Source organism: Corvus brachyrhynchos, unplaced genomic scaffold (assembly GCF_000691975.1).
Source record: "Corvus brachyrhynchos isolate BGI_N302 unplaced genomic scaffold, ASM69197v1 scaffold83, whole genome shotgun sequence".
In the NCBI taxonomy this organism is placed as follows: Eukaryota; Metazoa; Chordata; class Aves; order Passeriformes; family Corvidae; genus Corvus; species Corvus brachyrhynchos.
This window is the reverse complement of record NW_008238464.1, coordinates 8,011,124-8,025,527: the sequence shown is the minus strand read 5'-3', so window position 1 is coordinate 8,025,527 and position 14,404 is coordinate 8,011,124. Positions and strand designations below refer to the sequence as shown.

General features: G+C 44.5%; 2 protein-coding genes across 5 annotated transcripts in view; one reads left to right on the top strand and one right to left on the bottom strand.

The window, feature by feature from the left end:
* NAXD (NAD(P)HX dehydratase) overlaps positions 1 to 5,306 on the top strand; it is a 50,721-nt gene extending 45,415 nt beyond the window's left edge. Inside the window, exons 10-11 of the mRNA XM_008635872.2 lie at positions 385 to 505; positions 3,029 to 5,306. Of these exons, the coding sequence (XP_008634094.2) occupies positions 385 to 505; positions 3,029 to 3,179 (272 nt within the window). The 3' untranslated portion in view covers positions 3,180 to 5,306. The remainder of the gene's footprint in view (positions 1 to 384; positions 506 to 3,028) is intronic.
* Positions 5,307 to 5,509: 203 nt separating this feature from the next.
* CARS2 (cysteinyl-tRNA synthetase 2, mitochondrial (putative)) overlaps positions 5,510 to 14,404 on the bottom strand; it is a 35,652-nt gene continuing 26,757 nt past the window's right edge. For 2 of the 4 annotated variants that reach the window (XM_017737000.1, XM_017737001.1), the window contains 3 exons: positions 12,882 to 12,980; positions 9,249 to 9,509; positions 5,510 to 6,506 (listed from right to left, as the gene is read on the bottom strand). In XM_017737000.1, the coding sequence (XP_017592489.1) occupies positions 6,432 to 6,506; positions 9,249 to 9,509; positions 12,882 to 12,980 (435 nt within the window). In that variant the 3' untranslated portion in view covers positions 5,510 to 6,431. Of the gene's footprint in view, positions 6,507 to 6,705; positions 6,806 to 8,295; positions 8,523 to 9,248; positions 9,510 to 12,881; positions 12,981 to 14,404 lie in introns of all 4 variants that reach the window. The other 2 variants (XR_001862884.1, XR_001862883.1) reach the window with 2 other exon arrangements.

Genomic DNA, 14,404 nt, shown 5'->3' with positions numbered 1-14,404 from the left:
TATTTGCAAACTCAGAGACGCTGAAGAGTTGTGTTTGTGCAATGACTTTGTGAGGGACCCGGTCCAGTTTGGGGTGATGGCTCATTATGGCATGTGAATAACTAAACTCACCTGTGCAGCCTGAGTGAAGTGGAGAAAGCGTGCACATTGTGCAATGTTATTTGCAAAGGATTAAAAGGTAATGAGAAAAGTATTTTTAAAAATGTTAATGCAATTTATTTTTTTTTTTAAGAGTAGTGTATTTCATCGTATTCTACTGCCTGTGTTAAGTCTCTCAACTATGAGTTGCCGTGTGCCTCAGGGTCACCCTTGCAGCTGCAGTGCTGTCACTGTAAATGGAGGGGGAAAAGCACATGACTTTGGTTTTGGTTTGTCTGTTCACAGTACTTGTGTGCAGTCACGAAGGAAGCAGCCGGAGATGTGGTGGACAGGGGGACCTCCTTTCTGGTTCTCTTGGAGTCTTGGCACACTGGGCATTTGTTGCTGGAGCTGAAAAAACAAATGGGTATGAATATTAATTAATAACTTAATTGCTGTGAGTCTGTGTTCACCTGTGGCAACTGTTGTAGACCTGCTATGTGAATTTCCAAATGAAATTGGAGGTTTTGGTAAGAAGGTATCCATGTACTTTTTAAAAGTGTAAGGGTGTTCTAGAGCAGTCTACATAACAGTAATAATTTTAATAAGACAAACCCTTCAGTAATCTAACATCTCCCAAGTCTGGGGCAGAAGAACAGCCTCTGGATCTGTTTGCAAGGATATTTATGTATGAGGTAGGTGTTTTCAAAACAATTGAATGTAGACAGAAAGTATGAAGGATAAATAAGTGGTGGTCATTGGCAATAGCATCTCTGTAATTCAAAAGACATGTTGTTTGCCTTTGTTATTTCTGTTTTGGTGAATTGTCCTGCATTGTGCCTGAGTAATTCAGTGGGGCAGGTATTTTGAAACTTGCAAATAAAATACAGTTTCAAAGAGAGTAATTCTTATAAAGCCAAATGGCAGTCCACTTCGGTTGTACATAAAGCAGCCATGCAGATGGCTGTTGGCTGCTTAGTTAAATTATGTCAATTCCTGCCACACTAGCTGGCCCAGGTAGTCATGTAGTCTTTCTGTGAAAGCAGCAGCTTTAAATAAAGTTGAAAGGAGCATAAGCAGTGAGGGAGTTAACAGTCTCTCTTCTCAGTAAGTAATGAGTTCTGGAAGCTTGAGGAGTGGAGACCTTCTGTAGTCTTTGGGATGCTGCATGCAGGTGCACAGTATCAGATGTGCATGGGAGTTATCCAGCCTGTGCCTGTGTTACCACAGGGACACTGCATGAGGTACCCCGGGGGGAATGAGGGACCAGTTGAACCAGACTTCGGAATTCTGAAATCTAACATACACAATCTTGGTTTCCTTTGTCATTCTGGGTATCTGAAGTTGTAGCTGCCACTAAAGGGGGAATTCTGTTTTAAGTCCTTAAAAGAGTGACTTCATTTTTGCATGGGGTACAGCACAGCAGTGTTAAATTGTTGGAAAGATTAGCAAACACAGCATGTGTTCTCCAGGCTCTCCTGACTTGAGCTCCTGTGGCTTTTCTAAACAGCTTGCTCGGAAACGCCTTTATTTTATAGATGAAGGGAAAGTGTAATTGGCATCAGCGATGCATTGTGTCTCCTGCAGTGGTGTTAAGGTGACCCTTCACAGGCACCTGCTGTACCAATCCTGCCTACCTCGTGTGTTGCAGGAAAGAAGGAGCTTTTTGGGTTCAGTGAGTCAGGGCATCTGCTTGGAGATGGCACTGTAGGCAATCCAGCCAGTCCTTCCAGTTTGTGCCTGGCTCTGGCATTTCACAGAGGGTCTGTACAGAGGGATTTTCAAACACTGAGATTGCACTGGCTCTCAGGGGTGCTACTGGTACAGTAGGTAGGGTTCCTCACTTAAAGTAGAGAGGATGCTGATGCCTTTGGAGTATGGTGCTTTAGCTGTCTTGAGCCAAGGAGCCTGTGCACAGCTCTTGTTTCAGAGCAGTATTTGGGCATCCAAGATTAAGTCTCAAGGTCGCTTGAATACTCCTGCACCTTGATGAGTGCATGGAAATTCTGCTTAGGTAACACCTAATTGTAAAGTCATGTCCTGCTTTGCCTGTGTTTTACATTGGGATTCTTCCCAAAACTCTCACTTGGCAGAGGAGTCAGGAGGTCCTTAGTGTCTGCCAGGCAGCAATGCTCGGCTGAGACTGAGCTTTGTGAGGTTTTTGATCAGCCAGAACCTGGAGTGCAGCTCTGGCTGCTGAACTGTTCTGCAGTCGTTTTCTGTTTTAAGGCAGCAGAAGTGACTCCCATGGCCCAGCCTGTGAAAAGGTGCTCTGGAGGTGGCAGCTGGAGCTGGCTCTGGACTGTGCTGGCTTCTCAAGGCGAGGCTCAGCATTAGAGAGAGGTCTGTTCTGGGTCCACTCTCTTGTGCAGTTCGTAAGTGTGCAGGAGGCATTTCAGCAGTGTGCCTTAATTTGTGTTGGGGTCTTCACCTGCCACTCTACCCCTTTTAAGCTGATCTAATGAAAGCCCTGGAGCAGTCATTATGGCCCTGTTGAAAAACATCCATCTCTTGTCTGCATCCCCAAGACCTTCCCCCACCCCTGCAAGACAAAACTAAATGGAATTACCCAGTGAGTGGAGAGAAAAGGGGCTTGAAAGGCTCAGGTGAGACTTCGGTCTTCCTCTGAAGGAAAGAATCTTCACATCAGTAAAGCTAGACATGGAACACCTTACCCACTTTTTAAGCCTGTGTTGTCCTTTTGCATGCTTTGGCCCTGGTGGTGTTTCTCACTCAGTCACATGCTGTGCCATGGGTAGGGAAGCATTTGTTAAAAAAAGTTCAAAGATGCTCTGCAGTGCAAGAGTCTGAGAAGGTGTTTGCCTAAGAGGCCTTCCTGGTAATGCTGACCAACATTTACGAGTACAAAGATGATGTCCACCACCTTATAAATAGCACAGAAGTGTTTGTATTCTCTTTATAATGTTGTTTTTTGGTTTTTTCCTTTCAGTCAAAATCCCTTTCTAGTGGCTGCATTTGGAGCTTGCTCTCTCACGAGGCAGTCTAACCACCAAGCCTTTCAAAAATTCGGACGTTCAATGACAGCCTCTGACATGGTTTCAGAAGTTGGAACAGCTTTTAACAAACTTTTTGAAACCTGAAGCCAAAACAGCAGAGAAGAAGAAAAGGAAGAACAGTGACTGCAAGAGTAATTACATGTACCGTAGAATTTACATAATGCACCCTTTCAAGTGCTGTAGCAGCATTGGTATGTTAGGTAGATATTTTTTATTTTTAAGAATAGAAAAATATGATTAATGTAGATATTTTTTAAGAGTTTGGGATACAAAAATGTTTTGGCTGAAATAAGCTGTAGTTGCAGATCTGTTATAATATAATAAAACTAAACTGAAAGTATTCCTGTTCTTTTTGATAGTTATTGAGCAATAACTAAAGTGTGAAGAGCAAAAAAATGCACTTGATATTTAGATAAAATTCTTCCACCAGCTCAACTGAATTTCTTGGATTGCACCAAGGTTGTCACTTGTCATTCTTAGACCCTCTGTCTAGAATTAGCTATTGCACTTCATTTTTTGCCACGCTAGTATAGTAAGAAGCAAGAAGTAAGCCTCTTTGGAAAGGGAATGCATGAGAGTTGCTGTAGATTTTGAATGTAATTAGTTGCCTTTTCCCATTCCCAGTCCCAGAGGCAGCATTCACTTGGACAAGGCACCCCTTCCTGTAATGTCTTCTTGTGTTACTTTTTTAAAAGGTTCCCCCTTGGCAGAATGAAGATACCTATAGGCATCTTAGCAGTAAAATTCATTAAACAATAATTAGGCTCACCTGAAAAAGAAATAAATTCCTGTTTCTTTTTCTGGTCTTGACTCATCTGGAACTGGATACGATGAACTTGTGAAATTATCATTTGGAGAGGTACTAGGCGGCACAAGAAACTCGGTGATACCCAGCAGAACTGGTTCAGCTCTCAGTGATCATGGAAGAGTTAAGTGCTGTTAAAACTCCAGTTGCCTGCTGGGTTAGAGCTCAGAGCAGACCAGCACACAGATCCGTAGGTGGGAAGTGATGAGCCAGCGGGAATACAAGTTGAAGGAACAAAAGGCAGCCCACGGCAAGTACCTGTACCTTCATTAGCAGTGTGCAGGCAGCGTACGCTGCAAGTCAAAGACAGGAACAGAAAAAGGGTGGTCGGTGTTTGAGCTTCAGGTGCAGTACTTAGTACTGCAGAAAGCAGGAGTTTTTAGAGCAAAAAGCATAGAGGCTTTTGCTTGATCTTTGCAGGACAGACAGACACTGTCAAGGCCACACCACTCTGGTGCACTGGCAGAGCAGGCAAGCGTTAGGTGTAAAGCAGAACTTTGTGGGATTTTGCACAGGACCATTCCTTAAATTTTTGGAGATCTAGTCAAAGCTTGTGGGGACTAAACCACAGTGGAGAGGGAGGCAAGTTCATGCAAAGAAAATTTAAGTGGGTATTGCCCTTGAACCTCCAATCCAGCTCCAAGTGTTCCTGCTCATTAAAGCGCCGGAACAAGCACATTAACGCGTCCGGTTACTGCAGCAGATGTTGCCTGTTCAGCACAGCCACTCTTGCAGTGCTCGCAGCTTGACTGTGGTGTTTCACAGACGAGTCAGACTGTGTTCTCATTCCCTGCAAGAGCTGCCTGCAGAAAGCACCTGGAATCAGAAAGGCTACTCCAAGTATTTCCCTTCAGCCCTTAGAGTTGGTATTTCTGGATGCACTGTGACTACTACCTCACCCTGATGCATTTTTTCTTTTTAAACCAGTTACCTATTTTTAAAATAGGATTTTAAGTGTTTGCTTGTGTTGCTCTATGAGGGTTCACAGACTACTCTTCAGAGATGAAGTTTTAGTGTTTAATTTAAGCAGTTTTGTAAACTGTCTACAACTTTGGGCAAACTTAAGCTATTATTTCCTCCCCTTAAATGTATTTGAGAAACCTGACTACTTTTAAATGAAATCAGAAAGTTAAAACTGATTTTAAAACAGCTACTGCCTTTCCTTTAAAATAAGCAATTTTTTCTTGTAATTAGAACATCAGTGGTATTATAATCTAAATGACATTTGTAAGTGAATTCAACCAATTAACAGCTCAGTACAGATTTCAACATGCGGTGTTGGTTTTAAAACTACACAGAAGTTGTAACTCTGTTATTCACTAATGTATACAAATTGTTACAATTTTTAAACATTCTGGAAATGTAGCAGTTTCTTTTGGTAGGAAATAAAAATAATAGCAAACTGACTGGACTTTGTTTGGTGTGTGCCGATCCCATTTCACACAGCAGCTGAGCTGCCCGCTCCCCATTCACTCTGTTTTGCTAGAACAACACTGCCTCGAGCACATGTACAATACCAGCTGTGTCAAATAAGCACCTGCCCCAGTGCTGATGAAGTGACAGCCCACGCTTCTCTGGAAGTACAGATAATGGAGAAAGGGAGCAGAAAAACAGCTACACATTTTATTCTCAGTATAAAACAAAGCCTTTTATCTTTTTGAACAGATACTTTGAAAACACACAGGTGCCTTGTAGATGAACCCAGGTTCTTGGTTTTTATGTTTTCATAAATTGATTTAAGGGAAGTGCAGGTACCAGGTAAGTACCAGCCCCATATCAACACAGGCCTTGGACCACAGGTCACCTCAGGTGTAAGAGAGGCTTCTGCAGCTCTGCCCACAGCCACAGCAGCCAGGGCCAGCAAAAAGGTAACTGAACAGGTGAAAAGTAAACATACTAATTTTATCTTCCCGCCTCTGGAGAGAGCCTGAGCATGCTGCACTCCCAGTGCTAGAGCCATCTCCATGTATTCAGTGCAGAAGCAAACAGAAGATACCAAGCCTTACAGGTAACTGGATACCATCATATTACAGGTGAAGGTTTCACAGGACCAAAGCAGCACCACTGCAATATGGAAATAATTCAAGGTTAAAAGTATCCCCCACTGCTATGTCTGAGAGGAATAGAATTCTTAAACCAACAGGTATAAAATAAATTGTTTTCACCTTAAAGACAGGCCTAAGTTCTTGCCTCTGCCTTCACTATGTTTAAATTCCGTGTCAGGTCACCAACACAGCAGGGTGAGGGCAGATCACAGAGTGCCTGGGGCTGGGGCAGCTCCTGCAGTAGAACAGACCCATGTCTGTGCAAGTCAGTGCAGCTGCTCCCATGCTGCCTTGTATTCTGGATGCTTCCACCACCTGTGCTGCAAGGCCTGTATTTATTTACCAAGCAGTAGTGCCAACAGTTTTGCTCAAATTACACGCTATCATTTTTAGCCATTCTGTTCAACAGATTTTATTTTTAAAGAATTAGTATTTACAATAGTTGCCAAAGAAGCTGAAATAAAAAACAAGTCCAAGGATGAAGGATCAGCTTTTTTTCTCAGTCTGCTTCTCTGTCTGCCCTCCTTCCACAATCTCCCAGGTTGAAACAGCAGCTCTGTCCTGTAAGAAAAAGTAAGCAGGTCAATCTCACCAGTCTGGATCACAGCTTTTAACCAAGATTCACTCAGCAGAGCTATTCATCCAGTGGCAATACAATCTCACAGGAATGCCACTGCTACTAATAATGCTCACAGCTGTAAAACAAAACTAGACAATTTTTTGCAGCTCAGAGGGAAGAAATACACAGTAGAAATGTCACCTCTTCAGCATGGGATGCTGCAGAGGGGTGTAGCCTCTCACGTGAGTAGCTTCTGCTCAACTCATGCAGTTGTATTTTCAAGTCTCACGGGCTCATGTTCCTGAAAAAACACACTCAATACGTAAGAATATACTGCTGAATGTGTTTGATCTTCTGAACTCAGGACAGAAGCCTGTTGATTTTAGTATCTGTAATGAGATACTGTCATACTTTTGAAAGGCAATATTACAGCTAAATTGAACGTTCTATTTAAAACCAGCTGTTTGATTGCAGTGGTTGAAAATAAAAGTTAATCTGAACATTGACACATGATAACATTCCATGAGTGCTGACTCATGACAGTAGGTGGAAATGTTGAAATTTTTTTTTAACATTAAAATGAAAACTTTCTGATGCCTAAATACCTAATTACTACATTTCACTTAGTAACATAGCTTCCAAGCATGCTACAATGCCAAGAAAAGACACATGGATTTTTTTAATCAGTCTGTTGCAAGTTATGTAACTTCAGCCAGCATCCTTTGCGTTGAGCAACCTGACAGACGAAACCAGAGTAGGGAAATCACAAGCTAGAACCTGAAGGAGAAATTACCCTTTCTACAAAGCTGATTTTTAAGGAATTTAAGCTTCGACTTGAGCCACCCCCTCCCTGCCCTGCCTCAAACCAGACGGGTTCCTGGTTTGCACTGGGTGGAGCTGAGGCTTGTCTGCTTCATCTGTTCCACTGCTTTTCCTTCAGCACATGTACTTGAGAAGTTGCTGGCTTGCTTGAGCCTCGCATGACAGAGGGCAGCATGCTGGCAGAGGCATTAATGAATGCACAGTGTGAGGCTCAAAAGTTTTGTGTAAATGAGAGGCTGGGTAGAAATGAGAAATTCAAGTAACTTCCTCAAGCACTTATTAGGCAAGCAGGACCCCTGTTAGGGGCTGTTTTACTGGGGCATTTTTGGCATCAGCTGACCCAGCCAGGCAGACTCATGATGAGCAAGAGGGTGGGGAGAGCCCTGCTTTGTGTAGGCCATGCCTTGTTGCGCATGTGCTTTGGTGAGCCTGTGTGAGGAACTGCAGAGCTGCACCACTCAGTTTAAGGACTCTGGGATCTGCAAAAGCAAGGTATGAGCAAACTTCACAGCACCCCCTGGGATACTTTCACAGTATCAGCAAAAAAAGCAGGAGTTCAGCTTTGGATGCTTGCTATGTGTGCTTGTAAGTGCATGTGTGCTTTGTCTTCTGAAGCAATCTATTCTGGGACATATTATGCTGACCTTCAGGTTATTACAAATTTTTTTTAATAAATGGAATGGTTTGAATCCTGGCTAATTTGTGGGGTTTTCAAATGTAAATCCCTTTAAAAGCAAACCAAAACAAATCTGTGAAAGGATGGAGGTGGGGCTGCAGCATTTTTCCAATAGATGAAAAGGCAGGCTGCTTCTCCAAGACTTTGTCTCAGCACAGTTGTTTGGATTTGCAAACTTGCTTGACAGATGAGTTTAGTGGGGATTTACAAACAAGTTAGAGGAAGCAGATGTTCCAGCTTCCCTTTCCTTTCACAGCTGCAGCTCAGCACCACCACCATGCTCTGGCCCTCACCCCAGTTTGTGTCGGCGCGCTCGCTGTCATCCGAGAGAGGAGAGCGCCGACCACGCTCCGCTGTAACAGGAGCGCTGACGAGTCACAGCCCTCACGCTCGGCAGCTGCAGCGGATGTGTGCTGTCACTCCCTGATGTCACTGTGCTTTCCATCCTCCCACTGGTAAAACCATGGAACCAGACTTGCCAGGATCAGTTCCCAAGCAAAGGAAAAATGAGCAGCATAAACTGGATGGAGGGAGAGAATGTGGAGGATTATTCTGTGCACAAGGAGCAACACTGACCCTCGCCTCATGGAGGCAAGAAGGGCAGTGACCAAGAGGAAGTGGAAGAAGCAGCACTTTAAAGAAGTAATGCAGCTCCCTGGAACCAGGAGGAGGCAGTAATGCCATAGAGGGTCTTCTCTCAAGCCAGAGATGCCACTGAGATAATGGAAAGGAACACTGGCATTAGGTGTAGGCTAAAAGTAGAAAGCAGGATGGAGAGAGGAGTGGTACAGGAATTGGGCAAAGCCCCTGTGGCTCAGGAACAGTTGGGAATGAAGCTGCTGAAGATGGAAGAGGCTTTCTCATGGAGACTTATTTTGGGTGGGGAGGATAGAAGGAAGGCCTTATTTTCACAAGTCATCTCGGTTTACTTCCCAGTTCCTTTGCAATCTTTTTTAAGACTCCACACATTACTCACACCCTTCCTTCTGAATTAACTTGGGCAACTTAGGGATTTCTGAATATTATGGGATTTTCAGTGGCTTGCATGGAGACACCAGGCTGAAGGGGAGCAGAAGAGAAGGCAGCAGCATAGCCAGACAAGGGCTTGACTTTCACCTCCTGCTACTGCAGTCACACATGGAGCAGAGCACACCACCACAAGCTGCTGAAGGGGAATGAAGGACAAAAATAAGTGTTGTCTTAAAAAGTGACTGAGACTCTCACAAAGAGGGTTACTCTCTTCTACCTTTATGTGGATTCCAAAGGCAGCAAGGTCTCCACGCAGACTGTCACAAGCCTCCAAGAGGGGTTTTCTCTCGCGCATTAGCTGCTTCCTCTTTTCCTTCTGCTCCTGTTTGGGTTCCTTGGCTCCCGCCGCACCCTCTCCTGGCACAGCGTCTGCTGCTTCCGGCAGAGCCAGCGCGTAATGACGGACCTTCGTGCGGAACCTCACCAGCTCCTCAATGACACTGGAGAGCACTGCAGACTTGTCTGCTCCCACAGGCACCTAGAAATCAAACACGGGGCTTTACAAACATCTGAGAATGATATTAAAAAAATCAACCCCATCTCCGTAGCAATGTGAGGCCTTATCACCTCTCTTGGTTGTGCATCTTCCATATATTGGTAGAATTAAAATGTCACCATCTCACTAATGCTGGACAAAAAGTGGAGTCACACTTGGAAGTAGTTCAGCATGCTCCTGCACAAGAAAGCTTTTACCTTGGAGCAGAGTGCTCTCACATGAACACAACACACTGCATAACCCAAGTGGGGAACTCATCGCCACAGGAAACCTCCGAGATGCCAGAAGTGTGCATAACTTAAAAAGGGATCAGACAAGCTGATGTAAGAAAGGCCTGGCAACAGGAATCCAACACAGCAAGGGAAGCCTAGCCACCAGTTCAGACAGCTCCTTGGCTGTAAAAGTCCAAAGACAGAGAATACATCAGCCCTTTACTCTGTACCTCCAGACCGCCTTCAAGAAACACAAACCCAGAAAAATAAGTACTTTGGCTTTAAGTCTCTAGTCTATCCTATCCTTTCCCTTTCATCTACAGAAAACCTTCCCAAATCCACAGAACTTTCATCTGATCCATATTACCCAAAGTTTCAGCCACTCAAAAAATCCTGACAGAGCTGCAGCTACTGCACACAGGGTGTTGTGGGTATTTCCTGGCTGTAGTTGAGCCCCTTCCTCCCCTCAGCCACCTCCAAGCTTCCTTGGCCTCCTCTGGCTTGGCAGGAGTCTCGCTGGTCAATGCCTCAGGAAGGGAACAGACTCACTCCTCCTACAGAGCCCTGCTCCAACAGCTGCCAGGACAGGAGCTTGGGAGTCAGCTGAAGAGGAAGGCCACTCCTCAGCAGTGGCACAGCCAGGCTCCTGGTCTCGCTCTTGGCAGAGAGACCATCCCTGTTTCTCATTAGAGGCAAACTCCCAAGGGGGAGGAAAAGGACAAACCTCCAACAAACAAGAGAACACCAGTGCGGTGTTTTATCACTGTGACATGAGAGCGGGAGCACAAAGCGCACCAAGGCCGGGGGCGAAGCTCCTGGCAGCAACATCATCTGGGAGAGGAAGAGCAGCTGAGTAATTAAAGCCAGAGGGGACTGGGTTTAGTCAGTGAATGGCAGGATGGGAATGAAAGGGAGCAGAGTTTCAGAGGTCACTGACAAACAAAAAGGGGCAGGAGGAGGAGGTGACAGGGAAGCTATTGAAGATAAGAGTGTGAAATGCAGCAAATTCCCCAAGCTTTCAAAACATGTAACCATACCAAAGAAAAAGTTTATGAGATTGAAGAAGATAATAAATCTAAGTGCCAGAAATGCTCCATAGTAACGTGTGCCAGGATAAATACTTAAATACAGAAGGGAAAGACATGATGATGGGAGCAAGAAACATGCCTCTACAAACACCGTTGCAAGAGTTCAAACCAGACACCTACTGGAGTGAGAGCCTTCAAAAGGAGGAGCAGCTTTAGGAGATGAACTGATCTGATTTCCACATAAAACACTGTGCAGCCTCTCAGGGCTGATCCCAAATTTCTGGCCCTTGCTTACTCCACAGAGTGGCCTCGGCTGCACCTGCAATACACTCAACACTCTGCATGCTTTGGCAGAGCAAAAGCTTCCCAGCTCTAAAACAGGCATGATGGTTTTCATTCATCACCTTTCCAGAGGGATTCATCTTACCTCCCTGTGGATAAGATCTTCTCTTGCCAATGCAGAGAAAGAGACAGGCGGTCTTATTGTACACAGCCACCAGACTGAGATGAGCTATCCTCACCAAAGACTTCAGAAGCACAGGCAGCTACATTAGACTGTAAGGCTGACCAGCTGAGATGAATCCCAGCCCAGGAGCAAGACAGACCCACAGGCCATATGCAAACATCCAAATGAGGGGGCCCAAACACCACTCCCTGTATCCTCTGCACTGTTAGCACAGCAGTGTCCAGGCCAGGCAGCTCTCTCCCAAACTGCACACACACCAGGAACCACTGTGGTCAGGAACTGCTCCTGGCAAGCTGCATGCCTGGGGCTACCTGGCTAAGGGGCAAGAAAGGGTGGATGCTGGGTTGTTGTGGCTGGTCTCAGGGTCAGGAAACAATTCTTACACCATTGTGTTTACTAAATTGTGGTAACTCATGGACCTTTCTGATGAAGATTTTGACAGATTTACTGGAAGGTGAAAGAGCAGAGGAACAGAGAAGAGTCTGATCAGTTGCTCCTTTCTTGCCTGTGTATCTCAGACCAGCATCTACTGCTGATCCTCCTGCCACAGAGAAAGGGACTAGCACAGCCTACAACAAAGAAAAGCACTCAGATACTTGTTTCAGCAAAAATACAGGTGCAGCAGAAGCCTGCATACAGACAGCCCAGAATCTGGAGGAATGACTTTGCCATCCAACAAGCAAAGAAATTTAAGTGTTTAGTATGCCACTACAAAATAACATGCAAACCACAGGCTATGAGGAGTAACACGCAGCCAAATCACATCCAGCCACCGTTTTGAAAGAACTTTTGGGAGAAAATCCATGGAGGTAAACTAAATAAATGCATTTACTGCCATACTGCCTGATTTTCAAAGGACGAAAATTGTTATTTACATTCTTATTCTTTTCTCCCCCTCCCCAAAATAAATTTTTGCAGAACAGTTTCTCTACAGAAAGTTTTCCACTACTGTGCATTCAGCTCCATATTTGAGCAGTAGAGGAGCAAAGAACAGCCTGCTATTCTCCAACACCTTGTGTCATTTTAAATGCTCCCTTTCCATACATCAGGATATCACCTCCATATTGATGACTCTCCTTCCCGTTCAGTACTTTGCTTTGAGCTTTTCTCTCCCTTTTTTTTCTCTCCCCATTACTATCTTTCCAAGAACTAGTTATGTAAGGGCCCCATCCCCAACTCACTGTCCTCCCCTCCCCATACCTCAAAGCAGAGCAGCCCCTCTCCCTGGCTTTCTGCAGAGGAGTGGGACCCCTCACAATTGCAAATATTTGCACAGCTATCAAAGCCAGCCTGAATGCAACTATCTGGGAGAAGAGGAAAAGCTGGGGCAAAGCCAGACACATAACAGGACAATTTAAAGGCCTCCAATGCTAACTTTTTCTTGTTTCCTTCCTCAGTCTTTCATTTCCACAGCACAATTGGTGCAGAAGTCACATGGGAGTATCCAAGAACTAAAAAGCCCACACTTTGTTCCACCTGCTTATACACTCTCCTAAAACATCACAGGAGAAACTGCAAGAGGTGCAGAAAGGTTTACTAAAACCATAAATAACTTTGTTACATCTGATGCTTTCAGAAAGCATTCTGTGAAACATAACACTGGGGCTGCTACCATATACTAGAACACATAGAAGATATATTTCATTACCTGTCTTTCTCCGAAGGACATCCCAAGGGCATTGAAAAAGCCTTCTATATAGGAAATAATGCTTCCATACACAACAGAGCTTCTAGGAGATCCAGCATCCTGTTTAGAAAACACTCAAAAGAGATTGTCCAGTCAATACATATTACAGAACCCAGCATCTCTCTGTAGCCTAGTCCACAAGGGAAAACTATTACTAATTATATAGATCTACCTCCACCAGAACACCTGCCCAGACAGGCAATCTTACAGAGATATAAAAGCACCTCACAGCACAAAGGGAAGGGATTTAAGTAAACGAGGGAAGGGAAGAGCTTATCACCAGCCTGCGCAGCAAGGAGAAGAGATGTGTGAAGCTGCCACACATTACATGTGTGCAGTAAATTAGAACTAAAAATAGCACTTCTGGGCATGAGAGGGCTGTGTGTATGGAAACAAAATAAAAAGAACAAAATCCCAGACTCATGGGTACCTAGAATGCAAAAGATTAAAAAGAAATAATTCTTTGAGTATCTTATTGATTTGATCCATGTGGAGACCGCTTTGAGATAGCATATGGCATTTTGTCATGCCCTGGTAGCACCAGCAATCAGCAGCAGCAGTAATAAAATAAGGATTAAATGACAGACTGAAGAGCAATTTAAGGGACTAACCCTTGCCTAAAAAATAAGAGTGATGACATGCACAAGCAAATCTGCAGCTAGTACTGGATTTTATCTGACATCTTCATTAGGGCCTGAGATAAGCCATAGTCTAAAATGTATAGGAAGATCTGAACTGGGAGGAGCTGGAGCAGGCCACTGGGAGAAAGGAATAGGAGTGTGCCATCTAATGTGAGAAACATTTAGCAGGAACGCTAGAGAGAGGAGTAAGTAGTCATGTGGATTTACTCACAGTTCTTAAGGAGAAAAACTACACTCACAGCCATAAAGAGGGAACACTCCAGACAGCTGGGCTGTACCCAGATAAGCTCCACCACCCCAACCAGAAATCTGTGTCAGCTGCCCCATCCCATTCTCAACAGAATGACTGACAGGAGGAATTCAGAGAGAACAAGCAGTGACTGACAAAATGAGGGTACTTTTATCTAGGAGTGGTAATGCCATTACAGATCCCTGCTGCAAAGTGTTTCAGGTCAGGGATTTGCTCAGAGTGTCATTTTGTAAAGATAAGGCTAAGGACAGAATTTACAGCCAATGCCAAAACAGGACCAGAAGGAGGCAGGATTTCTAAACCAACAGACTAATTCTCTCTTAAAACCAGTTACTACCGTGTACACATTTCTTTTACTGCACAAACATGGTGAACATGATGACACCAGCACTCATGGAGCACAGCAACAAGGCTGAGATGCTCGCCTTGAGTGACAAAGGGAGCTGTTGGTAAATGGAGAACCCAGAAGTGCTTCAGATAGTGTTTATTGCTCAAGTCTTGTCCTTACCAGATGCTTTCTTTGTGCCAGCATGAGAGATTTTAACAGGGTCTTAATGTGCCAAAAGCCATCTCAAGACAGACTCATGCAGGAA